Source organism: Bubalus kerabau, chromosome 11 (genome assembly GCF_029407905.1).
Source record: "Bubalus kerabau isolate K-KA32 ecotype Philippines breed swamp buffalo chromosome 11, PCC_UOA_SB_1v2, whole genome shotgun sequence".
Lineage (NCBI taxonomy): Eukaryota > Metazoa > Chordata > Mammalia > Artiodactyla > Bovidae > Bubalus > Bubalus kerabau.
This window is the reverse complement of record NC_073634.1, coordinates 100,582,916-100,610,371: the sequence shown is the minus strand read 5'-3', so window position 1 is coordinate 100,610,371 and position 27,456 is coordinate 100,582,916. Positions and strand designations below refer to the sequence as shown.

Below are 27,456 nucleotides of genomic sequence, written 5' to 3'. Positions count from 1 at the left end.
AGGCTAATGACGGGAGTTGGGGGCAGGGGGGGAAGCGGGCAGTTAGAAGAGTGATGGGGTATCAGCAGGAAAGCTCCGAGCAGGATGGAAGAGTACCAGAGGGAAGAGGGTCTGCGGGGGCCCTGCCATTGCTCTCAGCCACTTCCTGCCCGAGCACCGACTTTCCTGGAGGAACTGCCGGTCCTCCAATCTCACTCCCTGCCTCCACCGGAAGGCCTGCTTCTGAGACTTGGCCAGTCAGGGCCTCCTGTTTCCTGTCAGGGCCATGAGGTCAGGGTGCACAGCAGAGGATCCAAACCACGGCCGTCAACCCGGAGTCTCCAGTCCAGGACGTGGAGCGGAAGAGGGGCAGGTCTTTGCTGCGGGAGTTGCCCTCACAGGGAGCTGCTGGGAACCAGAGAGGAGGAGGCTGCTTGTGGGGAGCCGGTGCAGAGGAAAGCGGGACCTCCAGGTGGAGATGGCAGTACCGCCTGCCGCCGCCACCAAGTCGCTTCAGTCGTGTCCGACTCTGTGCAACCCCACGGACTGCAGCCTACCAGGCTTCTCTGTCCATGGGATTCTCCAGGCAAGAACACTGGAGTGGGTTGCCATTTCCTTCTCCAATGCGTGAAAGTGGAAAGTGAAAGTGAAGTCACTCAGTCATGTCTGACTCTTAGGGACCCCATGGACTGCAGCCCACCAGGCTCCTCCGTCCATAGGATTTTCCAGGCAAGAGTACTGGAGTGGGGTGCCATTGCCTTCTCCAGTACTGCCTGAGGCCCCCCCGAAATACGTGAAGTCTAACCTCTCCCTGGATTTGTTCCGTGAGCCAGTAGGGGGTTCCGTCATTAGGAACTATGTGTATATATCAGTCCTGAGTAGAGTGAAAGCCACCCTCCCGGGCAAAGCATTGAGAACCTCTGCCCTGTCCAGACCCCGCTAATATGTAAGGATCTAATGACCCACACTTGGACTTGTCCAGGCCTCAGAACAGGTTAGCAGCAGAGACCAGACTGGAACCAAGTTCTCCCAATTCCCTGTCCATTTCTTCCAAATTCTTCATCTTCAGGACACAATCCCCACCCTACCACCAGCACTTGGGCCCAAAACTAAGCTTCCTTTCAGCTTGTAGCTCCCATGACGCTGCTGCTGCTGCTAAGTCGCTTCAGTCATGTCCGACTGTGTGACCCCACAGACGGCAGCCCACCAGGCTCCTCTGTCCCTGGGATTCTCCAGGCAAGAACACTGGAGTGGGTTGCCATGTCCTTCTCCAATGCATGAAAGTGAAAAGTCAAAGTGAAGTCACTCAGTCGTGTCCGACTCTTTGCGACCTCATGGACTGCAGCCTACCAGGCTCCTCTGTCTGTGGGATTTTCCAGGCAAGAGTACTGGAGTGGGGTTCCATTGCCTTCTCCGCCCATGACGGTACCACCTGTTTTAAAGCTAATTTGATTTGTTTACTGTGTGTCAGGTGCTGAGCTAAACCTTTTACATCCATGATTCTCATCTGATCTTCAAAAACCACTTGAAATGATTCTTCCTATTTCATAAATGAGGAAGGTCAGAGGCTGAAAGACATTCCAAGATCATACAGGTAACAGGTCGTACAGCTAAGACGCATACTCCAGTCTGTTGGAGTCCACGCAACCACAGCTTCTCAGCCTGCTGTCCTCTAAGGCATTCATGCAAAAACTCAGGGGCTGTAGGGGACTGTGGGGGGCCAGCAGAAAATCCAGCCACTTAACTTAAATGCACTCACTTAAATGCAAATGTATACATGTGTCTATTTATCTAAGGGCAGGTTCATAGGTGATACGTCAGATTCTCAACAAAAAAACAAAAAAACCCATGATTCAAAAAGGGTTGAGAACTTCTGGCTTTACGATGAACTCCCTGGGGCCAAGGCACAGGCCTGGCCCATAACAGACCCCTAGGGAATTCAGCCCAGCTCTTCCATCCCAGCCATTCCATAAACAAATGCTAAGGGACGCAGGCCCCGTGGAGGAGCAGCCACGTCCTCCAGGGCTGACCAGAGCACTGGCTCTGATTTGGCCACAGGGAGCCTCAGATTCCCCAACAACCTCCTTCCAATCAGCTAATCTTTCTTTTTCCCCGCCCTGGCCAAAAAATGCTTGAAAGCCTACTAGACACAGACACTGTGCTAAGAGGTCTACCTAGATCATCTCATTTAATGTTTGAAACAACTGTGCAAAGTGAGTACTACTATGATTTTCATTTGCAGATAAGCAAACAGGCTCAGAGAGGTAAGTGACCCGCTTGCCTTTAGTTGGAGTCTGATGAGCAGCCTGGGTGACACACATGAAAGTCGGCCAGGAGGGGATGGATACCAATCAGTTCATCTCAGGGAAAGCAGCTCTGGTGGCTGACAGCCTGGCCATGGGCCAGTTTTCAAGCCAAAGCTGGTACCAGGGCTGCGCCTAGGAACCACTCTCTAAGCGGCTCACAGGCCGGCAGGAAGACCCTCTCTCAGAGTATCCTGTTTGGGAAAAGGCAGCTTTACTTCTGGCTTGCTTCACCCGCTTGGTCCGAGCTGGACACGACACAACTGTTTGCAGAACAAGCCGCACTGCCCTTTGCCAAGCTGACCTGGCCTCCGCGTGCAAAGCAGATTACATCAGAGCCCCCAGTGGCCCTCCTCCGGGAGCACTGTGGCTGATCAGAGGTGGGACTCGGCTGGCTTCCAAATAGTTTTGCTAAGGAAACTATGAATCCCCTGATAGTGTGTACACATCTGGTTGTTTTTAAAAGACTAAGCTCAGTTGAAAAGGAAAAGATTTTGAAAATAAAGAGTAAAAAAAAAAACAAAAACACACAAAAACACAAAAGGCTTCAGAATTTCTCTTTTCAAAACAAACGATGTACAGTCCCTACCGCAGATGTAGCTAGGCCTTCCGTAGTTCCTACTGTATCTCATAAAACAACGGTAATGCGAACTCCAGGCCTGATCAGCTGACTACAAGCTGGTGCCTCCCTGAGGGCTCCTGCTGTGCTCGGGGTGGTAGCCAGCTGAGGCTGGAGAGGCTGAATAATGGTGATGCATAGCACCCGGCATTTCCGAGAGGAATGGCCCAGCTGGAGGGAAGGCCCAAAGGGATCCCAGGCCCAACACTCCGGGCTCCAGTCACGTACTCTGTGCAACCTCTAGGCCACTGTCCTCATTTGAAACCAGAAAAACAGAACAAAGAGGAAAGGCTGTCAACAGTCCCATTTGGAGGTTTGGTTTACTCAAGGGGGTCTTGCAGGGTATTTTCTACCGAAGATCATGTTCTCGCAGGTCTGTCTGAGCAATCAGAAGCCCGCGCCCCCAACCCCCCCGGCTCAGTTGGTCCAAGTCCCTGATAACATTCCTTTAGGTGGGGATGCAGCTTCATACCTGGAGCAAAGCTTCTGAGTGAGCCTCGAAGGTCTGTAGTAGTAGCATGGGTGGGGGCCAGTGACCAGGTCATCAGGAACTCAGAGAAATTCAATTCGAGGAGCATTTATTGAGCACCTCATTCTTTCACTCTACACATACTTACTGAAAACAGCTGACACTGGGTAAGGTGGTAGGGGAAGCAGAGATGAACAAGACAAACACATTCCTGCCCTCATGGAGCCCACAGAGTGGCAAGGAAGATGGAGACTAAAGAGCTACACAAAGTGCGGCCAGACGGGGAAAGGGCCACACGGAGACGCAGAGGAGCAATGAGGGGACATGTGGCGGGGAGCCCTTACACCGGCTGGGGTTCACGGAAGACTCCTGGAGACGGTGACATTCTGGCTGAGATCAGATTAGGAGCTGAACAGGGAGAACAGCACGAATGGGGGCCTCATGGGACTGAGACGTGATGCAGCAGCAAAGAGGGGGGAGGCCAGGAAGGCCGAAGCCCAGAGTAGAGGGGAGGGACGAGATGAGGTCGGAGGGGAGGACAGAAGCCAGACCCCCATGCAGGACCTTGCAGGGGACATTAAGGATGCCCGGAGAACCTTAGCTTCAGTGGAACTGGAAGCCACTGAAATGATTTAGATACAGACAAGATGTGTTCAATCCCATCTGTTGTGTGAAAAAGGACTGTGACGGCACAAGCACGGGTGAAGGTGGGGGGTTCAGGAAGAGGGGTTTGGACTGGGGCCGGTGCCTGGGAGTGAAGCCTGGAGGGGCTCCCAGCCTGCGGGGGACAACAGATTACTATCTGCACGCGCACATGCATGGGGTGTTCTTACCTGGTTAAACCTCCGGGTAAAGGCCACGACGTTGGGGGCGAGACTATGTTTCTCCTTCTTACTCCATCCACAGCTGGCTAGTTCCTAGGAAGCACAGAGTCAATTTCAAACAGTGATTCCAGTGAGGATGCAAATACAGACGGGCATCTACCTGGAAGGTGGGCCCAGAGGTGGGGAAGGGCTGAAACCTTGGCCATCTGTGCCCTCCCAGGGTGGAGGAGAGTCTCCTCCTCCTCTGGAGAAAGGGGCTGGGTCCACAGGTAGAGGGGCATCCTGGGACCCCCAGAGGCGAGGGTGAGAAGCAGGTTACTTATCTCCACAACCCCAGCCACATCTCTCGGGACTTCTGTGCCCAAATTATTCTCAACCCGACAAGGCCACTCTGCCAGCTCCCTGGGACTAGAAGTCCCTTCTTACTGCAGACTGTCTAATAGAGGGTATAATATCATAATAAGCAGGATTCACCACCCCCTCCCAGGGCTAACTTAAAATTTGGCTGAAGATTCTCATTGGCCCAGGGACATCGTCCATTCCTGGAATCAGGGAACATCCCAGGCCAAGCCCATTGCTATCAGAGAATCTTTTGGATGACCTTGGATTCCTTCCTGTAGCTGGCCTCTCCTATCTCTCACACAAGCAAAGGGGGGCAGGAGGAGAGGTGCCCTTAATATCTTTTTCAGGAGCCTTGTCTCTTTTTTCCTAGCAGGTTTAGCATTATAATTTGAAGAATCAAATGACCTAAATATTACCTATCAGTGAGGCTGGTACCAAGAACCCCCTCTATGTGTGGGCAGGGGACAGGAAGCCTCACTTTTTATCTCACAGAATTCTCACCATATCAGTTTTAATAAAGAAGAAGAGGGCTCAGTACTACTCATCCTCCTGAATGAATGCTCTGAAAATCACTCAGTCGTGTCCGACTCTTTGCAACCCCATGGACTATACAGTCTATGGAATTCTCCAGGCCAGCATACTGGAGTGGGTAGCCATTCACCATTCTCTTCTGCAGGGGATCTTTCCAACCCAGGAATCTAATAGGAGTCTCTTGCATTGCAGGTGGATTCTTTGTCAGCTGAGCCACCAAGGAAGCCCAAGAATACCGGAGTGGGTAACCTATCCCTTCTCCAACAGCTCTTCCCAACCCAGAGATCAAACCCAGGTCTCCTGCATTACAGGAGGATTCTTTACCAGCTGAGCTACCAGGGAAGTCCATTAATTTGGTAGCTGTTCCCTTCTCCAGGGAATCTTCCCAACCCAGGGATCGAACCCAGGTCTCCCGCATTGTGGACAGATTCTTTACCAGTTGAGCCACCAGGGAAACCCAAGAAAACTGGAGTGAGTAGCCTATCCCTTCTCCAGAGGATCTTCCCAACCCAGGAATCTAACCAGAGTCTCCTGCATTGCAGGTGGATTCTTTGCCAGCTGAGCTACTAGGGAAGCCTTGGCCCCCCTTCTGTTCCCTTTCTTTTCACAAGTAGACATGAGTCTGAGCCGCAGAGTTTACCTCTGTTTACTATGATTCTCCTTGCTCTGAAATGTATATCTGGGTTTCTTTCCAAATGTATACTTGACCCACCTCTGCGCCACTGGGCCCTCCCACCACCCACTTTAGAACACACGCTTCCATCAGTCTGCAGATGTGCATCACTGCCCTTTTGAAGTATAGTTGTGAAGGCAAGGGCTTCTCTCCCACGTGGACCCTAAAGCCAGCTCTGAAATGTATGGATTATAATCTGATAGAAAAGAGAATTTGTAAAACTGATGTTCAAGGACTGATTGTTGCCCAATTGCTGGTGACAGTTCCCCTCTTTGTTTTTTCCTGAATTCTTTAATAAACAGCAGAAGTTATATACATATCCATAGGAGGGGGGGTGCATGTTTGTAAGTGCTTGTTTAATTCAGTGCTTGGGTCGTATTTTCACACTGTGTAGGGAGGCATTCTCAAAGGGAGCAGTGTGGACCTGACAGACAGACCGAGGTCAGAGTGTGCCCTCCACATATCAGCTGCATTCTAAGAACCTCAATTTTCTCATCTTGAAATGGGTATGATGATATATTTACCCACGAAGCTCTTGAGAACAGGTAAGAGAGCTTAAAGCACACACAGGGCACCTGGTATGCAGCAATTACTTGATAAAGGTCACCCCACTCCTCTTCCCAGAGTCGGCCACGTGCTGTCAGACATGACTTTAACTCCAAACACTCCCTTCTTTATTCCACATGTGCTCTCACTATTCTCAATTACTAACAAAAATCTATCATTATTTCTTTTTCATTTTGCTGATGTCATGCAGGCAGGAACCAAAGCCGGTACTTAATACATCTGCCCCAAATTTGCTTGATTTGAACATTCCTAAGAACTTGATTTAAAAACTGAATGCAGGGACTTCCCTGGTGGTCCCATGGCTAAGACCCTGCGCTCCCAATGCAGGGGGTCTGAGTTCAATCCCTCCTTGGTCAGGGAACTAGATCCCACATGCCACAACTAAGACCCAGTTTGGCCAAATAAATAAATAATTTTAAAAATAAATAAATAAATAAAAACTATGTGCAATTCTTGGACCCTTTCACGCTACAAGACATGTCACATTCAGAATTCAAACCTCAACAGGGCAAAACACTATGTTTGAGTGATCCCTTGATAAAAGAGAGAGAGTCCTTTCTTTGCTGCGAATCCCAACCCTGTCACTCTTTTCCTTGGGGACCACTTTCCTGGCATCAGTTTCATCGAGACGGAGGAAGAGAAGGATGCTGAGACTAACTCTACAGAACTCTGGTGGAGACCAAGAGAGACAAAGCCTGACAAAGGAGGGGACATGCAGGGCACAGGCCTGGCTCACAGCGGATTCATCTGGGGAATGCACAGGGCATGAGCCTTCCTCACTGCTGAAATCTCCCAAAACTGGTGCAGAGAGATTTATCAAGATGTCAAACGAAATAAGACCATTCTAACTGCACTAAAACAAGTCCTGGGCCCAGCCTCTTTGGCACTATTCCTCTTCTGTGTTTGGCCTTATTGGAATACAAGAGATTCCATCTGTGTGAAGCGGGTTTGGAAAATGTGAAGTAATAGAGCAACACTCTTCCAGTCACTAATGCCTAAAAAAGGTCTATGCTATGGAACTGATTTGCGCATAATTCAGTTAAAATTGACCAGAGGAGATGGGGCTGGTTCTGGAAGAGAGACGAGGGGCTGGGCTGAGGCTAGTAAGGCCCTTGTAGCCTGCATGCTGGAGAGCCAGGCTGCTGTCCCCGGGCCGCGTGGGGCTCTGCTCTTGCCCAGGCTGCCCCTGGTTCTGAGCTGTCTGCCAAGGTCCACTGGACATGAAAGGACAGGAAGAACCCGGTCAGTCCTCCCAGCCTCCTGTAGCAGCTCTCCTCCATCATGCAGCTGTTGCCCTGGGTTTATCAGGGAGAAACTTTCTGCCACTAAATAAGCTGCCTCCTCTCCCTTCCTCGGGCTTCAGTGGAAGGCAGGTCCTGTCTTCATAGGCCCCATCTTCTGGGCTCTGGCTCCCTTGCCCTCCCTGCTCAGAGCTCTTGCTCTGATGCCTTTTCTGGTACCTGTATCTTCAAACCTCTTCCTCTCCAATTTCTTTCCTGCTAGCATTTTAAGACGCTTAACATAAGCCTCTCCGGCAAATAATACTGATGGTTGACAGTAATAACCAAGGCCGTCTTCTCCAGGCCTCCGGCTCCTCCAGCTTTCACTCGCTCTTTTTTCCCTTTTCAGGCACATCTATCGAAAGCGTTCCTGGCCACCTCTTTCTTGATCCCCTGGCAGGGGAACCCCTCTGTTTTCCACTCTCTGTCCTCGCCCCTCAGCTCTGCATTCTTCTGGTTGTCTTCTCGTCTCTTGAGCCACCCCGCCCCTAATTCCGAGTGGTTTTTCAGTTGCTTTATTCTTTTCTGACCCATGTCCCCCAGGTAATGAAAGTATTAGTCACTCAGTCATGGGGTTGACTCTCTGCGACCCCATGATCTGTAGCCCAGCAGGCTCCTCTGTCCAAGGAATTCTCCAGACAAAAATACCGGAGCGGGTTGCCATTTCCTTCTCCAGGGGATCTTCCCGACTCAGGGATTGAACCCAGGTTTCCTGAATTGCAGGCAGATTCTTTACCATCTGAGTCACCAGGGAAGCTCCCCATGTTTCCCAAGCCCCACATAAACCTGTCCAAGGTCACCTTCCAGGAAGGTGTCTGCATCCCTTCCAGGAAGATCACACTTCCCCATGGCTTCCAGCACACGCCCGTGTCCAGCCCAAGTTTCTCTTCTGACTCCAGACCAGTAGAGTCAGCCCCCTCCTGGCCACACCTTCCTTGGCCTCCCACAAACACCCTAAAATCAGAAGGCCCAGAACCAAAAGGGTGTCTGATCAGCTGCCTTAAATAAAGAACACCTAAAGACAAGAGAATCATTTAGACGTTCAGTCAAACAAAGGACAGTGTTTATAACAAGAATGTCCATGGAAAAAATCCCTAGCCAGTGTAAAAACAATTTTGTCTTAATATCTCCATCTGTTAAGCATTCCCGGGTGAGAACAAGAGTCAACACTGGTCTCCGCTCACCCTGGAAGCTTCTCTGGCCACCAGCTTTGTGCTTAGGGTTTTAGGAGTCAGATGCCCTGAGGTGGCCTGAGAGAGGCCTGACCAGACTGTGTCTGGGGTCAGTGAGGTAAGGCCCTGGAAGAGGCGATCTGGGAAAGGGGACAAAATTCTCCCAGAAGACCACCACAGGATCTAAGCCACTGAGCCACAGGCAGCCACACAAGGCCCTTTCATGCATGAACTAATTCTATCTACAATCTTCTCCAAATTACATTCCTAAAACATGCCCACATGGAAAATGTACCACCTCAAGGGAAGGTCACTAAATCTGACCTCAGGGACCACCATCAGGGGCACCAGCCAGTGACACCACATTACCATCTTGCTCAATGGCGATCTTTTCCCCTTCTTCCTCCCTCCATGCTTCTCCCCACTCCTCCCATCCTGCCCTCTGGAACAATCTTCAGAAGAACCGGCGGGACAGTCATGCACTAGTCAAAGGAGTTTTAGAAACACCCCAGGGAGTGGGTGACCCACTGAGGTAGTGGGGGGAGACAGCACCAGTTTGTGGGTTGGCAGTGGGGGTCTAAGGAACAAGGCATTTCAGAGCTCTCATACCTCACTGCTGGGAATGCAAAATGGTAGAGCCATTTGGGAGGGCAGTTTGGTAGTTTCTTTAAAAAAAAAAAAAAAATTTTTTTTTGTGTGTGTGTGCCAAGTCTTAGTTGGAGCATGCAGGATCTTGAGTTTCAGCATGCAAACTCTTCATTGCAGGATGTGGGATCTAGTTCCCTGACCACAGATGGAACCCAGGCCCCCTGCATTAGGAACACAGAGTCTTACTCACTGGTCCATCAGGGAAGTTCCTGGCAGTTTCTTTTTCATTTTAAGCATATATTTAGCAAATGACCCAGCAATCTCACTAAAGCAAACATCTGTCCACACACAAAAGAAACATGTGCACGTTTATCTCAATTTCCTCAAACTGAAAACAACCCAGATTTCTATCAGGTGGTGAAGGGGAAAACAAATTGTGATCCACTGTTATAATCAACCACTACTCAGCGATGAAATGTATGAACTACTGATACAGACATCAGCACAGAAGAATGTCAAAAACTATGCTAAGTGAAAGGGACCAAACAGAAAAATATTACAGGGTTCCTCTTTTGCGGCATGAGGAAGGTGAGAGCTACTCTGCCAGTGGCATGGGGCGCGGGGCACAGAGAAGCGTTGAGGGGCTGGGTGAGCTCCACCCTGGGTCCTGGCAGCTCCGTGAGAGAGCGGTGGTCCTGCCTACTGCATCCGCAGTTCCACTTTCTGCAGTTTCAGTTACCTGCAGATCCGAACATATTAAATGGAAAATTCCAGAGATAAACATTCACACGTTTTAAACCGTGCACCGTTCTGAAGGGTGATGACATCTCATGCCCTCCAGCTCTGCTCGGCTCAGGACATGAATCATCCTTTGGCCCACCGTGTCCTGCCCGTTTATTAGTCACTGAGCAGCGGGCTCAGTTATTAGATTGATTGTCGTGGTGTTGCAGGGTTTGTGTTCAAGTAACCCTCATACTTAATAACGGCCCAGGGATCTTCCTGTTGGTCCAGTGGGTAAGACTCTGAGCTTGCACATCGATCCCTGGCCAGGGAACTTAGATTTCACATGCCACGTGGTGCAACCAAAAAAGGGAAAAGAAAAAAAATAAATAAATAATGGCCCCAAAGCACAGGAGGAGTGATGCTGGCAATTGGGATACACCAAAAAGAAGCTGTAAAGTGCTTCTTATTTAAATGAAAAAGTGAAAGTTCTTGACTTAATAAAGATAGAAAAAAATGCACTAAGGTTGCTAAGATCTACAGTAAGAACAAATCTAGCTGTGGAATTGTGAAGGAGAAAGAAGAAATTCAGGCTAGTTTTGCTGTCGCCCTTCAAACTACAAAAGATATAGCCACAGTGCACGGTAAGCACTTAACTAAGATGGAAAAGACAGTAAATCTATACAAGATTTTGAGAGACACCACATTCACCTCACTTTTAGTACGGCATCTTGTTATAATGGTTCTATTTATTACTGGTTATTGCTGTTAATCTCCTACTGTGCCTAATTTATAAGTTAACCTTTATCATAGTATGTATGTAGCATAGGGAAAAAACATAGTCCATGTGATCTTTGAACAACACAAGTTTGAACTGCACAGGTCTACTCTGACACAGATTTTTTCAATAAGTAATAGAGTAGTACATGATCTGCAGTTGGTTGAATCTTCAGATTCAGAATCTTGGATATGGAGGAACCAGGTATTAGGTTGCTCAGTTGCTCAGGTGCATTCAACTCTTTGCAACCGAATGGACTGTAATCTGCCAGGCTCCTCGGTCCATGGAATTTTCCAGGCAAGAATACTAGAGTGGGTAGCCATTTCCTTCTCCAGGGGATCGTCCCGACTCAGGGATCAAACCCAAGTCTCCTGCATTGGCAGGCAGATTCTTTACCACTGAGCCACCTGGGAAGCTCTTAACTAGTATATGTACATTTAAATAGTATGTATTTAAAATGTTTACATATTATATATTTTAATAGTTGCACACATTTAAATATTTTATTTTTTCTCCAATATTAGACAATGGATGGATAGAAAGAGAATCTATGGGTCCTTGACGTGAGGCATATTCTCTCCTGAATGGCGCTGGGTCATTAGAAAAGGAACGCAACACTGGCACGCCACCGGGCTTGGCCCCAAATGACATCTGCATGTCTACATTTACACAGCCACAAAAATGGATGCTGCCTGTTGGTTTGCAACTTTTAAAGTCAACCTAAGGAAGGACGGAAGGACTTGGTGCAGCTGCAAAATGTCAGAATGTTAATTTAATTGACTTGACGATGTAAACATAGCTGACAGAGGTGGTCAGTGGAGACGAAAAGGAGAAGCATAGGAAGTGAGCAGTCAACGGACACTATATAAAGCTGATGAAACAAGAAACAGAGGTTTCAGCGCACCAAATAAAGTTCCAAAATTAAGCAGGGGAAGAGAATCCTCTGGGGAGAGGACTAGGGTAAAAGATCAAAGCCTGGCTTTATAAGTTCTTCTCTACTATCAGAATATCAAGAAATGACGACTCTGAAACAAACTTTAATAGGTGACATGTTACAATATTATACACTGTAAACTTTCTAAAATAAAATTTTAACAGTTGAGTAAACACTCAAATTAAAAATTTTTATAAACTCATAACCTGCTGATAACCGGTCAGGGTCAACATCTATGACATAAATGCGTCAACATAAACAACAGATAGTTTTCACATGACCTGTACCTTCTGAAGGAGTGTGCCTACCAAATCACGACCATCTGGACCTTCAGGAAGCATGTCTGTCCTACAGGAAATGGTAGAGCTTTACCCAAATGAAGCCCAGAGGAGAGAGCTGCTAACTGGGGCAGCGGGAAGGTTCCACCAATGGGGCTCCTGCCTCGCTGCCTTAAATCCTCACTGGGACAAAATCAGCTGCGATGAAAAACGGAAGGAAGAGAAAAGGGGACGAGGAAAGGCCAAAGGAGGCAAGGACGGAAGAAAGGAAGGAAAGGAGAAGAGAAAGGGAGGGATGAGGGCAGAGCGGAGGGAAGAAGGGAGGGCGGGGGAGCCAACTGAGCAGCAGGCCCCGTGCTGGAAGCAGCTCTAGGACCAAAGCTGAGGCCTCGAGGAGCTAGCTTAGTGTGTGGCCAGTGCGGGAGACAGACATGGACCCAAATCGCCACGACTCAAGACAATAAAGGGCGACAGCGCTTTCCTGCTTTGTTTCTGAAGGCTGAAGCCCTAAAAGCCTTTCCTAGAGTGGAGTCTCCTGAGTGACGTCAGCAGAGAGAGAGAGAGGCATCTTTAGCTCTTTCTTGGGAGAAGGAGCGGGAGAAGAGGGAGAAAGAAGGGGAAGGAGGGTGACAAGAAAGGATGAAGAAGGAGGAGAAAGAGAAGAGGAAGAGACAACAGTAACTGACGGTCTATGAAACGCATCTACACTCATCTGATATCAGAGTTAAAGGACTAGCAATGGACCAAACAAAACAGCAAAGGATGAAACAAACATGCTCTTGTTTTCTATGTTCCATGGGAGGGAAGAGAGATGAGAAATCTGTGGTAAGTCAGATGATGATAAATCCTTTGAAAAAATTGTTAACCAGGATGAAGGAATGGAATGCTGGAGCAGATGCCTTGGGACACCTGGCCGGTAAACCAGCTGGAGTGGAGACTGTGAACGAGGTCGGCAGCAAGCCCCGGAGGATCCGGGAGAGGGTTCCAGGCTGAGAGTTCCAGGAAGGAAGCACGCGTGTGAAGACCCTGGAAGCTCTGACAGTGCAAGGTGGGCATTGAGGCTGGAGCTGCTGGAGCCTGGGGAGATGGGAGGAGACGGGGTGGGAAGGAAGGGGGTGGAGGCCTGGAGGGCAGGTAGAGACTGGCGTTGACTCTGAGTGGGACGGAAGGACGGCGGAGGGCCCGAGCAGAGCAGCCCCAAGCCTCACGTGGCGCGCGGGGTGGGTTTTACCCACGAGGTGGTGGCGCAGTGGACCCAACCTCCCCGTCAGGGGCTCCTGTGCTGTGCTACAGTCTAGCCTCATACACAGGCAACATCCTTTTCTCGTGTGAGAGCAAGTCACTTTAGCAATATGAATCAAGCACCTGCTGGGGGCTGTGTGCGAAGAAAAGGAGGAGGCTGGCCGGGGAGGAAGGCACACGAGGGCCTCTGCAGGGCTCAGAAGCCCTGGCCAGACAGACCACAGAGTAAGGAAGAGTTGCCAGGGACAAACGGGTGCCTTCTGCGGAACCGGGGTGCATGTTTAGGGCAGAGGTCACTGACTGAATAGAAGGAATCTGCTTTTTCAGCTTCTATGCATTTCGATAGAGCCACACGTCCACAGTCACTACTGTTTCGTCAAGTCCTCAGACTACCGTCTGCTGAGCAAACATGTAGACTGAGGGTCGTGAAGATGATGCAAACCTTTCCAGCCCCAGGGCTGTGCAGCTCGGCACAATTGGAACCAGCTGTCCAGGCAGGGCAGCGGCCAAGTGCAGCCCTGTGGACCGCCTCCAGTCCATGTGACGGGGAAAGGGCCCCGTGAGCAGAGCGCGGAGAGCTGCCCGCAGCACAGCCGCCCGGATCCCGGGCCGGTCACGAGGCCCACGGGGCCGCACGTTCACTTTCCACTCTCACCCTGGGGACTGTGCTCAACCCCCTTTCTCCGTAGTCTTGGGAAATATTTTTTCCAAATAACATCATTCAGATGTTCTCTTTTTAAAAAGAGTACACTTGGGCTTTTTTTGATCAGGGACCTAGCACGTGTTCACTGCAGAAAACTTAAACAACACAGAAAGCCCAGAGAAGAGACCTTAAGTCACCTATCAGCCTAACACCCAGAGAAACCAGAATTCACATTCAGTTAATAGTAATGGCAGAAACAACAACAGCTAACTTCACTGAACGCTTACTAAGGGTCAGGCACCATGTCAAGCGTTTTACGTACATGTATCCATTGCTCACTGAATTCTCACAACAACCCTGCAGATGGGTACTGTGACTGCCCCATTTTGCAGATGGAAGAAATGAAAGTTTAGTTAGAGGAGTTAAGCAGTTTGCTGAGATCCACTTATGTGGTCGATATGAGCGCCAAGATTCAAACCTGAGTCTGCAGGTCTCAGGAGCCTGACCTCCTTGGCATCAGAGGGTGTCTGTGTCCAGAACAGGGACCCCTGCCCAATCCCAGGGCAGGAGGAGGAGGAGGGCTGCACACGGGCACACACACTCACCCTCTCGATGAAACTCACACTGTAGGTGCGGTTCCGTCCTTCCTACATGCTCTCATGTCTGCCCCACTCTCCGTTCATAGGATTCCTCATACACACAGGACATCTCCTAAAAACAATTCATCGTATTTGTGTCCCTTTGTTTTTCCTAGCTCTAGGAGGAAATTTCAGTCTGTCATTTAATTCTCCTTCGGTTTTCTGCAATAGTTGGTTCGCTGCTCACTGTTTTCACTGCAATTTAAATCTGGTAATCACGTTCGCCACCACCACCGCCCACCACCCCCGGCCCCCCACACAATTCAACCCTTCTTCATCTGGATCTCTGCAAACTGCAGTTGTCCACGACACTACCAGGAACACGAGATGAAATTTCTGGGAGTACCTGCTTCATGGCGAGGGCAGGCTCTGACCTAGCCCTCGCACTGCCTTCTATTTTTTGGCCAACTCAAACTTTTCTATGTCTGGTGAGTATGCTAAACACCACGTCGGAAACTGGAAAAGTGAACTCAGAAGTTCCAGGGCCATGTGATTTTACCAGTGGGTCTGATCAGACTTCATCATTAGATGTTTAAGTAATACCTAATTCTTATGCTAAATAATTTATTCCAGAGCACAAAAGGTGATGGAAATAAGCCCCAAACCTGAACACCTAAGGAATCAGAACAAGTGGGGGAAAAAAAACCATGCTACATGGCCTGGTGGGTTTGTCTGAAAAAACGCAGGGCACTTGCCTGGTGGTGGAGTGAATAGGAATCTGCTGCCAAAGCAGGGGGCACAGGTGCCAACTCTGGTCGGGGAAGATTCCACATGCCTCGGAACAGCTAATGAGCCAGCCACAACTCCTGAAGCCCGCGCCCTAGAGCCTGTGCCCCGCAACGAGAGAAGCCCCCACTTGCCACAACTAGAGAAAACCCATGTGCAGCAACGAAGACCCAGCGCAGCCAAATAAATAAATAAATAATTTTAAAATGTAAGGATAAGCTATATATTATGAAAACTATTAACATAATAATAGCATGCTGCTAAGTCGCTTCAGTCGTGTCCGACCCCGTGCGACCCCATAGATGGCAGCCCCCCAGGCTCCCCCGTCCCTGGGATCCTCCAGGCAAGAACACTGGAGTGGGTCGCCATTTCCTTCTCCAACGCATGAAAGTGAAAAAATAAAGTGAAGTCGCTCAGTTGTGTCCGACTCCTAGCGACCTCATGGACTGCAGCCCGCCAGGCCCCTCCGTCCATGGGATTTTCCAGGCAAGAGTACCGGAGTGGGTAAATCAAAGAAGGAAGAGGGTCACTTTCCTCTCAGATACTGAAAAGTAACTAGCAAAATGCAACATTTGATGGGATTTCTAAAAAGAAAAATAGAACTTGGAAGCTTAGTAATATCTATGTCAAACCAACAGCCATGGGCATGTAACATAGGAGAGGAGAGCCGCAGCAGTGGTGCGCAGCGTCTCTGGAGCTGGGCACCAGCTTCCCGGAAGACAGTTTTCCCACAGCCTCAGTGGAGAGATGATCTGGGGACAATTCAAGCACGTGACATCTATTGTGCGGTGTATTTCTACTATTATTACATCAGCTCCACCTCGGATCAACAGGCATGAGATCCCGGAGGCTGGGGACCCCTACACACAGGACTCGGAATTACAGATACAAACAACAGGTGGTGCGGCCTTTCTCTACGAGGTTCCTTATCCGAACTGCACAACACAGAAAATGATGTGAGTGACTTTCTTAACCCTCCTGAGGCTAGGACACTTGCATACACAGTGGACCTTCAGGCACGAGGCTTAACTCTCTCGTGGACCCCTGGTTGAAAAAGGCCTATACCCCAGTGCTGGCCAATAGCAATATAGTGCAAGCCATGTGTTTTAAATTTTTTAATAGCCATGTTTAAAAAAAGAATAAAAAAGGTGAAATTACTTTCAACTGTTTTATTTAACTCAACATATCAAAATATTATCTTTTCAACCTGTAATCAATATAAAATACACAAAATTGTTCATGAGATAGGTTACATTCTTTTGTACTAAGTCTCTGAAATCACTTACAGAACACCTCAGTTTGGACCAGCCACATGTCAAGGGTCCAATAGCCACATGTGGCCACTGTCTTGGACAACAGAGCTCTAACCAAGGTACAAAGGCAAGACCCTGAAGTATGAGAAAGAATTACCAAACTGGAGAGGTCAGGCAGGACAACCAAAGATAAGCCCAGAAGCCCCATCAGCAGGGCTGGGGCCGGCAGGGAGCCAAGGCAGTCAGTCGAGGACCAGGGAGGAAAGTTAGCCTGGGGAAAGCAGGAAGACAGACCAGGCGAGGCACCCACTCATGACTGATCTCACGTAACGGGTTCTTCGTGACCCTGCTGCTGAAGCTCTGTCCCCACCTCCACTCCCCTGCCCCACAAAGGGAGGTGAGCTTGTCACCGCACTAATAGAGGAGGGCAATCAAGCAGATGGAAAGAAATACATTCAAAAAAGATGGAGAAAGACATGTGCCATTCACATTGTGATTTCACGTTTTCACGGAGACTTCCTAACCCAGGAATCCTGGGTTCTGATCTCAGCTGTGCCCTGAGCGCCCTCTGAGACTTTGGGCCAGTCCTTCCCAGTTAAGGGGGCCCAGCGTCCCATCTATAAAATACAGTGGGCCCTCCACGGTCCTTAAGGTCCTCCCAGCTCTCCTATTCTACGAGCCTGCGAGGAGCAGAGGTCACACGTGTAGCTTAATACAAAAACACAATTAAGTAATACCTGCCCCTGGAGACTGCGTGACGGCAGTTTTCTTTCCCAGTGTTTTGAGAGGCGCGGAGAGGCTGAGCCTGAGACACAGTCAGGAAGGGGCGGGGGCTTTGGGGCACCGCGCTGCTCCTAAGGGACAGCCCGGGGAGGCAGGAGACAGGAACCAGATCGGGGGAGGAAGGTAGGGGCAGACGAATGGAGAAAACACAACTGAGGTTCCTGAAAGAGGGACGGGAAGGGAAAGGAGGGGAGGGGAGAAGGAAGGAGGAGAGGAACGGAGGAGAGGGGAGGAAGAAGGAAAGAAAAGGGGAGAAAAGAGAGAAGAAAGAAATGCATCCAAAGGTGTTCGAGGTTGAATCCAGTGGACTGGGACCAGGGAGGGGAGAGGGCGCCCTGGTGGAGCAGAGCAGGGAGGGAGGGGTGTGGGGAGTCCCGAAGGGGCAGCCTGCTGTCCAGGGCGTGGGAGAGGAGCTCGGAGAGAGAAGCGGTGGCCACTCACGTGGCGCGCCCCACAGGCTCTCGGTGTCCCCAACAACAGAGGCCTCTGAAGGTCTGAACGTCAGGAGCAGACACGACCGGCTGGTCATAGGCCAAAGAGACAGCACTGGCCACCCTACACCAGGGGCCCGTTCGGGGAGGCTGAGACCCACACCGTGTGCCCCTCAGCACACCAGCCAGGAGGAGAGCACAGTAGGAGGGCAGGGAGACCACCAACCGCCAGCCCCACGGCTCCAGCTCCTTCTGCGAGGTGAGCAGACAAACCAGTCCTGTCCCCAGGCTGCAAATAACAATAATGATGAGAATAAAATAGCAGCAGCAGCAGCTAACAGCTTACTTACTACAGGCCAGGCAAGGCTAAACACTATTCTTACATTGCATCCTTTAATCTGTTAACAATGGCATCTACCAGGAAGAGCTATTATTTGCCCCCAGTTTACACACAAGTAAAATTGAGATTCAGGGAGGATAGGTCACTTGCTTAAGGTCCCACAGCAAATAAATGGCAAAACTGGGATTCAAACTCAGGTTTGTGTGACTCTAAAACCTAATCTCTTAACCACTGTGCTTGCAGCCTGGTCAAGCATTATTGCCATGATTTTTCACCAACATCTTGAATAACACTGTGCCTGCCAGGTGGATGGCACTGTAGGGGTTAAGAGTGAACAAAAGGGTGAAGGAAGAGAGCCGCAAGGCACTGCGTGTCTCCCACACCTCAGGCACTAAACAACGTGCAGCTACTCTATTGTGCTCAAGTCTCAAAGCCAGACCGCGAAGTAGATTTTACTATTCCAGTTTTACAGATGACAAAACTGAGGCTCACAGAGATGAAGTCATTCATGCAAGTTTATCCAGGTGGTAAATGGCAGACACCACAGCCTGGGCTTTTAATACAGAAAGGCCCCAGAGGTTGGCTTGAGGTATGAGGTAAGGTAACCAGACAGCGGGCCTAGGAGTGGACGACTTCACTCAGAAAAGGCTGACCTCGCCAGGGGGTGGGGGTGGGGAGGTAGCTGTAGAAAACGTGAGGCTGGAGGTTGCACAGGGGCTCCAGGCTGTCCCACCCTAAGGACATCCCCTGACCCCCGCGCCGTGTATCAGGCCTGACTTCCGCTGGAGCTGCAGGAGGGGGCCACACGGTGTCTCCAGTCATCAAAGTCACCGTTTCATTTAATGTAGCACACTGAGCCTCCTCTCCCACCTCCCAGGAACTCGCTTTTTGATAGTGAGCACCGTGAAGCCCCCGCACAGAGCAGGATTTCTGGAAACAACAAGAAACTCCTGATAGACTCCAGTGGTGGTTCCGCAGCAGGATCCACCACAGGAGTGAGGCGGGTTTGACGTGGGAGTGGTCTGATGGCAACCAGAGACGGCCAGTGCATGGGGACTGGGAGCAACGGCTCTTTCAGAGAAGCTGTTTCCTCTCCTGAGAAGCTGAAACAAGAACCGCTTTTCACACGTTTGATCTATATGAGGATACTTGCTGGAATTAGAAGTGTGAGGAAGCCTTTCGCACTCTGGAGCCAACAGCCTCTGAGGTGTGAAACCACCTTTTGTAGGACAGGGAGTAAGGCCATGGCTTCCTTCGATCCCCGCCTCGGGCCTGGCTGCCCCTCAACTCTTGTCTGCAGCCCCATCTCACCAGGAACACTGACCGGGTAGTCTCCACCAGGGCCTCCCCTGTCTGTGCCAGGCTCTGGGTGAGGCTTGGGGGCTCGGACGGTGGACACGGCACTTGCCTCCTGCCCTTGCCAGTGGAGGAGACTGGCATTCATTCAGAACATGCTGCTGAGGGCCTGAGGACAAGTGCAGAGTGAGGCAAGGAAGTAACGGGGGGCTTCACAGCTAAGGAGAGGGGGCCTGGCACTGAGCCAGGGCACTGGGACAGGAGGGCATGGAGGGCAGCCTGCCGGGCAGTGAACAGTCAGTACCCGGGCCTGGCGGTGGATCCAAGGGCCTGCAAGGCAGCCAGGGCAGGGGAAGCAGACAGTGGGTAGGGAGGGCTGGACAGGAAGAGATAAACCAGGTCTCACGGGGCCTGCAGACTTGGGAAACCAGTGGACATCTTGAAGACACTCGGGGAGGTGGTTAGAGAGTTAAAAACTGCAGGGTGAGCGACAGAGCAGGATGGGGCAGAAGCGGGTATGGAGACGTCCCCGAGGAGTAGGTGAGAAGGAGGCGAGAGGGCAGCCACCCTGGGAGGTGACTCTGGGGACGTAGAAAGGTGGAAGGAGGGGGGACAGGACTTGGGGGACTGCCTAGGAGCAGAGAACACAAGAGAGAGGAGTCACCGATGACTTCTTGAAAGAAGCACAGCTCTGCCTACAGAACCAAGTCCTAAGAGCCCTGGGCATGGTGTCTGAGGCTCCACGATGGGAACACCCCATTCTCTAGCCTAATTTTGCACGGCGCCCTTCTCCTCTCCTTTGCTCTGGCCGACTGAATCTGCTCACTGGTCCCTGTACATGGCCATGTTCTTCCCAACCACCTTACCAGGTTCAAGCTGTTCCCTCCACCTGAAATGCCCTCTCTTCTGGTCCTGTGTCCAGACCACAGCGATTTCTCCAGGCCGTGAGAAAGCAAGACCCCTCTGGGGGTGCCGTGTCCATGCCCCGGCTACACGTATCAGCCCCACGCCCAGACGGTGCTCAGTCTGTTCTCGTTAGCGTGGCCCTTGAGTCCTTTGGACTGCAAGGAGATCCAACCAGTCGATCCTAAAGGAAACCAGTTCTGAATACTCTTTGGAAGGACTGATGTTGAAGCTGACACTCCAATACTTTGGCCACCTGATGCAAAGAACTGACTTATTGGAAAAGACCCTGATGCTGGGAAAGATTGAAGGCGGGAGGAGAAGGGGACAACAGAGGATGAAATGGTTGGATGGCATCACCGACTGGATGGACATGAGTTTGAGTAAACTCCGGGAGGTGGTGATGGACAGGGAAGCCTGGCGTGCTGAAGTCCATGGGGTTGCAAAGAGTCAGACACGACTGAGCGGCTGAACTGAACTGAACTGAACAGAACTGCCACTATGTACACAGATTTCTTACTTTCCCCTCTAGATCTCCTCACTCACCCTCGAATCCCCTGAAAACCAGGCAGGGAGCCTCATACATGGTACATGCCAGTCAATATTGTGCCGGACAACTGAATGGTAAGCATGGAACCCGCCATCCCCAGCAGGCCCAGGAATGCCTGCTCAAGCCACAGGAAGATTGCCTGGAAGAACATCTCCGGTAACTACATTCAAATCCACAGCTCCACTCGGAGACCTCACAGTGGCCCCCTCGTGCATCCACCTTCCTCCAGATGCCACTCAGACTCCAGGAGCTGCCTGTAGCGTGACTTCAAATACACAGCCAAGCCAGCTTGGTGCTGCTCTGGTTGCCTGCACGCCAGAGGGCCGCGGCTCGGAGCCTCTCACAGCCTCACAATCACCTCGAGGGTGATTCCCCTGGGGTCTAAAGTGGCCCGTGTTGGGGGCGGGGGGTGGTGGCGGTAGGGAGGGGCGGGCCACAGTTGGAGTCCCAAGTGCCCCAGGTCCACGAGGAGGGGACAGCAGCTGAGGAGGGGTGCTGTGCTCTGTAGAGAGGCACAGGGTAAGAGACAGATGACCAAATCCAGCCGCACACAGAAGTGTCTGGGCCTAACATTTTGAGAGGCTTGCCCTCTCCAAAAAGTTTATCCATGATGCAGAAGAGGAAAAGGGGAAAAAACAAGAGATCACAACTCATTTTACGAGCCGTTTTCATCCAAGAATCTCATATTTTCCACTGAAGGAAAAGCCAACCTACATCTAGAGTCAAACTTTTCAAGACCTACACTCAAGAGAAAGAAACGCTCTCCAGCCATAAATTAAAGGCCGGCTTTAAACTCTCACTTCCCCAGAGAGCCAGAGCTTCAGAGCCCTTCACGCCCTGCAGGCGGGCCCTGACTGTCCGCCCGTCTAGTCGGAAGGCAAACAACCCAGGCTATTTGTAATGACAAGCAAACACTAATGAATTTTGGAGCATGTCTGGTGCTTGCGTTTATAGTTCATAAAATCATCTGGCTTCTTCTCACCCATGCTGACATGCCAGTGAGGCAACCCCAAATATTTACAGGCAGGAAGGGGCTGCCAGGACCACTCTGTGAGAGGGGGCCGGGGGTACAGGGGACTGCCTGTAGCCTCCTCATTACACATAAACTTATTTTTATGCTCTGACACTCAGCCTCAATCTTGGCATGCAAAATCCTATTAAACACTATGTACTATTAAACACTATGTTTTTTTTAAACATCAATTTAACTGTCTCAATTGCATATAGGTAACAACCTAGTCAGAAGTGACCAAAATGGCTTTTCGTTTAATATCAGCCAGATATAAATCAAGGATTTAAAATTCAGTTAAGATTTTTCTAGGCAGGCATATCATTTGTCTAATACACACTACTGAATTCTAAGTGTCTGGAGGAAAATTACTTCCATAAAAAATAGGCAGTTGGTCTGGGGGCACCACGCGTATTCCCAGCCCCCAGGGCAGACCCCTCAGTGCCCATTTAAGGCAGAGCCCCTTTCCTGGCAACACCACAGTGACCACCCAGGGGGAAGGGACCGCGGAGGCTCTGGGACTCCTTCCACCCCTAGGAGGTCTCGGGGAGTCGCCACATAACCCAGATGGCCCAGACTGGCCCCTGGCTGTCTGAGTCCTCCAGAGGCCGGCTTTCATCCCCCAAGGAGACACACATCACAAACCACAGGAAGAGTTACTAACATGCAGAGTGAGCTCCTACATAAGGAGATCTTTCTTAACCTCAAATAGCTATGCAGCGTTCACTTCTTAATGGCCAAGTGTCCCACATCTGACCTAAGCCATGTGCAAATAAAGGTTGTCTGAACATGGGCTGTCTGAGGGCATCAATGTGCAGAAGCCATCACTCATTTAACTGCGCCCCCCCATAGGCCCTCACTGCCCCCCACCAAACCCCCCAACCCCAGGCTCCATTCAGAAGCCTGCACAGTCCAAACAGCAAAAGCGCTGACTGGAGCAGACAGGGTCTCAGAGCCAGAAGGTCCCCAAGAGGCAGGCGATGTATTAGGGCAAGGGGACACTGAAGGACACCGGTTCCCCATTACTCACACGCTGGGGTGTCTGCCCTGCTCTTGACCATCCCTACCTCTCTGGGAACTGCATCGTGCCTGCAACCTCATCACAGGGGCAGCACCTTGAATGACATGACCTGACCTCCAATGGGCCATTAATAATTCCCTGTGTATGAATTTGGGCTCTAGGTGGAGGGAGAGGGAAAAGAGTCAGCCTGCAGCCTGCAGCCATCCTGTGCATCCTGAGCCCTTCCACCGCACCCCCCACACCCTCCCCACCACACACACCCTCCCCACCCCCTCCTCCACCGCTCCAACCAAGGAGTCATGGAGAGAGGGATCTGAGGAAGGATGGAGGAGACAGGACGGACAGGAGTCTGGTCAGGCTTCCAAGCCCGGATTCCAGCTCTTCTCCGCTTTGGGTTCTAGGAGATACCCCTAAGGTTTATAGCAAATTCCCCTTTTTATTGGCAAACTCCCCTTTGTCAAGCTGGCTTGTGCTGTTTTCTGTTACTTGAAACTAAAAACATCACCTGGTCTCCCACTGTTCTGTTCTCACAGCCCAGCAGCCTGGGTGGCCTCAGTGAAGTACAGGTGAGGAAGGGGGGGCACAGCCTGACAGGGGCCAAGTCTCAGAAAGCCCCTTTCTCATGGAAACCGATCAAACAGGAAGCCAGGGACCTCCTTGGGAGAATCAGGAGCCAGGAACCAGAGGCCAGGGACCTGGTTTCTGGTTCCCAGGGAGTCTGGACTCTGTTGACCCTCCCGATGTGAGGCTTTGCTTCCTGCTTCCCTCCAGAAAGGTCACAGAGCTAAGGTCAATGGAGTCAGGGCTGTGAACTAATACCCCAGAAATGGGGAGGGTGGAGGTGAAGAGAGCATCCATCGCACAGGCCTCCAGGGTGATGTGTGCCCCAGGGTGTGGAGTTTTTGGAAGAAAAAGCTAGCCTGGGCTCAGAAGTTCAGGGACTCAGAGAAGTGAAGTGAAATTTCCTGAGGCCACACAGCAGCAAGCACGAGGCCAGTTCAACCCAGGTGGGCCATACACCAACCTCCATGGTATCAGCTCCACCCCTTCGGGAGATTTCACCTACCAGTCCTCCTTTCCTGGGGCCAAGAGCAAAGCAGCATTTGTGACCCTCAATAAAAAGAAGAATGAAATTGTACCTCTTCTCCCATCCCCACCAGAGGGGCTATTTACAGTCTCGGTCCTCAACGAAGGGTGGGCCTATTGGATGGAGGTGTGCTGTCTGACTGAGAACCTCAGTGGACCTGAGGCTGCACACTGCATTTCAGGCACTGGGGAGCTGAACTGCTCTGTGCAGTGAAGGGACATGGATGGTCCTGGGAGGGGAACAAAGAGCTGGAAAGTGGCTGGGATCAGCTGAGGGCCCACAGCGACGGGGCAGCCGATGGGTATTTTAGAGAGCGTGATGGCTACAGCGCCTGCTCAAGTGGTTAGTGTGTTCCCAAGGTTCCCTTTCCAAGAAGTCTCCACGGGTCCCTAGCACTCTGCGCGCAGATTCTTCAGGCGGGGGGAATCTGCAGAACTGTTGCCCCATCACTGTGGCTCAGGGCAGAACTGATGTATGTGTTAGGAATAAGCCTCCAGGGACTTACACAGACCTGAAGAGAAAGACCTGGCCTTCCTAAATCTACAGGGTTGGGATTCAAGATTCAAGACAGGTTTGCATCCATCTGAGAGAGACATCTGGGTGACTGTGATAATGAGAACTATTTAAACAAAAAGAGGGAGTTCCCTGGTGGTCCAGTGGTTAAGAATCCACCTGCCAACGCCGAGGACATGGGTTCGATCTCTGTCCAGGAAGATCCCACATGCCTCGAGGCAGCTAAGCCCATGTGCCACAACTACTGAGCCTACGTCCTAGGGTCCAGGATCCACACTACTGAAGCCCATGCACTTTAAGCCCGTGCTCTGCAACAAGAGAACCACTGCAATGAGAAGCCCGCACACTGCAACGAAGAGTAGCCCCCGCGTACTGCAACTAGAGAAAGCCCGCAAGCAGCAAAGGAGACCTGGTGCAACCAAAAATTAATCAATTAATTAAACCAAAAAATAAAAATGAGGGAGAGGAGGAACACCGGCCGCAGCCACCTGCTGGGCACAGCTGTTGTTGCAGTCAGAGTGCTAAGTAAGGACTCAAATGCATTATCACACAAATCCTCCAATAGCCCTAGGAAGGGGCTACGACCATCATGGCCAGTTTACAGATGCAAAAACAAAAGTCTAGAGGTGTTGAGGAACCTGCCCAAGTCCACACAGCTGGTTTGTGATGGAGCGGGATCTCAACTCAGCTCTGTCTGAACCATAACTCACGCTATTAACCAGTAGGACACAGCCTCCCCAGAGTTAGGTGCCTGAGCCCTGACTCTTGCGCTTCCTTTCTGGAAGGCTCTAGGCAACCAGGGATCGTATCTGAGCTGCACCCACCTCTGGCGCTCTGGCTGTCACTAGGGCCACTTCTCTCAAGGCTGCCCGTTCAGGTGTTTTCTTTTCCCAGATCCCACCAACTGTCCCAACTTCCAACGACACTTTGACCCCTAATGAGTCTCCAGGGGCAAGTCAGCCTTCAACATCCCTCCACAAGCCTAGGGGTCCTCCTCGAGGCAGGACCATGACCAGCAGCTCCTGGAATCTAGAATCTGCCAGAGGGCATGCAGATTAGTCCACAGAAGAGCCCAACTTGGACCTTCTGAGAAAGAAGTGATCTAATTTTGCCTTGTCACGCTCCTGGCGCCAGGCATCTCCTGTGGATGTCTCATAAGCTCCCCAAATGCAACACCCACAAAACCAAATTCCCCAAGTGCCCACCCCACCCTATGTCATCCAAGTCCTCTGCCAGCCACTCAGGTGCCCAGAGGCTGCGTGAGCCAGCCACGTGGGAGATTCCTTTCAGTGCCCTGTCCTCCCTGGCCTGGCCTCTCACCTCGGGCCTTGGTGCAAGCTGCCCCCTCTGTCAGAAACATCCCTCCTCCTCCCTAGCACCTGACACCTCCACCTTGAGCCCCAGGTTTACACACCATTCATAGACCATTTGTTCAGACCAGCTTCCCTGAGCCCCCACACCACCCTAAGCCAAGCTGGATGCTCCTTCTAAGCCTCCTATGGAAGAAGTAATGCCCCTGACAGGAGCCCAGACTGTTCTGTATGTAGGCGCTTGTTGACTTCTCTGTCTTCCCTCCCTAGACCATCAGCATTGCACGGGAATAGCACCTAAGAACCTCACTTGTTCACCTCTGTGTGTCTGGATCCTGAGGGGGAATCCAGCCAGAGGAGGTGCCAAATAACTAACTGCTGACTGAGTGAGTGGCATCCAGGAGCAGCCCATGGGAAGTCAAGTGATTTGACCAAAAAAAAAAAAAAAAAAATGAGTGTTCCACTTTTGAGTGGCAGCTCAACTCTCTCAGCACAGCAGGTTTCAGTCAGTGAGTCAATGACAATTTACTCAACAGGAACTACGTGACCAGCACCACGCCAAGCACCTGAGGGACCAAGATACATGAGGCTTGTGTTTTAGGGTCCTTTGGAATCTAATGAAAACTACAGGCTCCCTCCTCAGTGAAATGCGAGTCACAAAATTATGTGAAATTATGTACACTATTTTTTAATTAAATTTAAATGAAAAAAGATCTGATTTTCAGAGGTCATTTCTCTTATTTTTTCCAAGCCAAAAAAAACACAAAAATTAACACCAACTTCCTGAAAAGAATTAAAAGAAATCCAAACCGTGCCGATAAGACTGCCCCATGGATCATGCTGCAGTCCAGTTCCAATGCGGCAATCACCCGGGGTCAGCATGTGGCCCCTTGAACCAGACCACCTGCGTTCAAATCTGAGTCTATCACTGGTCAGACCTGGGACTCTGGGCAGATTAACCTCTCTGGCCTCTCATTGGAAAATAAAGATCATAAAAGTGCCTACCTCCTATGCCTGTTAGTGAATGACACACCGCCAGCTCTCGGTAACTACAGTTATAGGTATTATTACTAAACACAAGAAATACACACCCAACACACACGATGCTGCTCGACACACGACACCCTGATGCTCAGTCGACTTGATGTCTTGGTTTACCAACAGATGCGGAACCCTGACTCCCAGGGGAAGCCAGTGGCACCAGACAATCACTCCCAAGGCCCACAGACGAGAGTCAACCAGTGTTCGACGTCAAGGACCAGCACTGTTCTCCAAGAGCTGGCCGACTGAATCAACGCTGCATCACTTTCTTCTCTCTCAACCCACTGAGTAAAGCAATGTCACTGTCTCCTTCACCAACGGGTGGCCCTTGAGTCCAGACTTCCCTTTCTTTCCAGGGAGAAGTGCAGAACTCTAGGCTGCTCCAGATTTCTGCTGTTAAGGGCTTAGTGTGACTCTGCCACTCCCGGGCTACACGAACATTCCCCGCTACTCCGGCTGTAGGAAGGCCACAGACTCATCCAGCCCAGTCTCCTTTTCTAGAGGGCAGCATGGCCAACATGGCCCCACTTTCCAGAAACATCTCTAATGGGGAATTAAACAGGTCTACCTCATTTACAAGGCCAAAAATATCTAGCAAGTAAGCCAAGTCATG

General features: G+C 50.7%; 1 protein-coding gene across 3 annotated transcripts in view; it reads right to left on the bottom strand.

Annotated features, from left to right (window-relative positions):
* Positions 1–27,456, bottom strand: part of RALGPS1 (Ral GEF with PH domain and SH3 binding motif 1) — a 295,892-nt gene that overhangs the window by 190,769 nt on the left and 77,667 nt on the right. For all 3 annotated transcript variants that reach the window (XM_055541187.1, XM_055541185.1, XM_055541186.1), the window contains one exon: positions 4,204–4,287. In XM_055541187.1, coding sequence (XP_055397162.1) covers positions 4,204–4,287 — 84 coding nt within the window. The remainder of the gene's footprint in view (positions 1–4,203; positions 4,288–27,456) is intronic.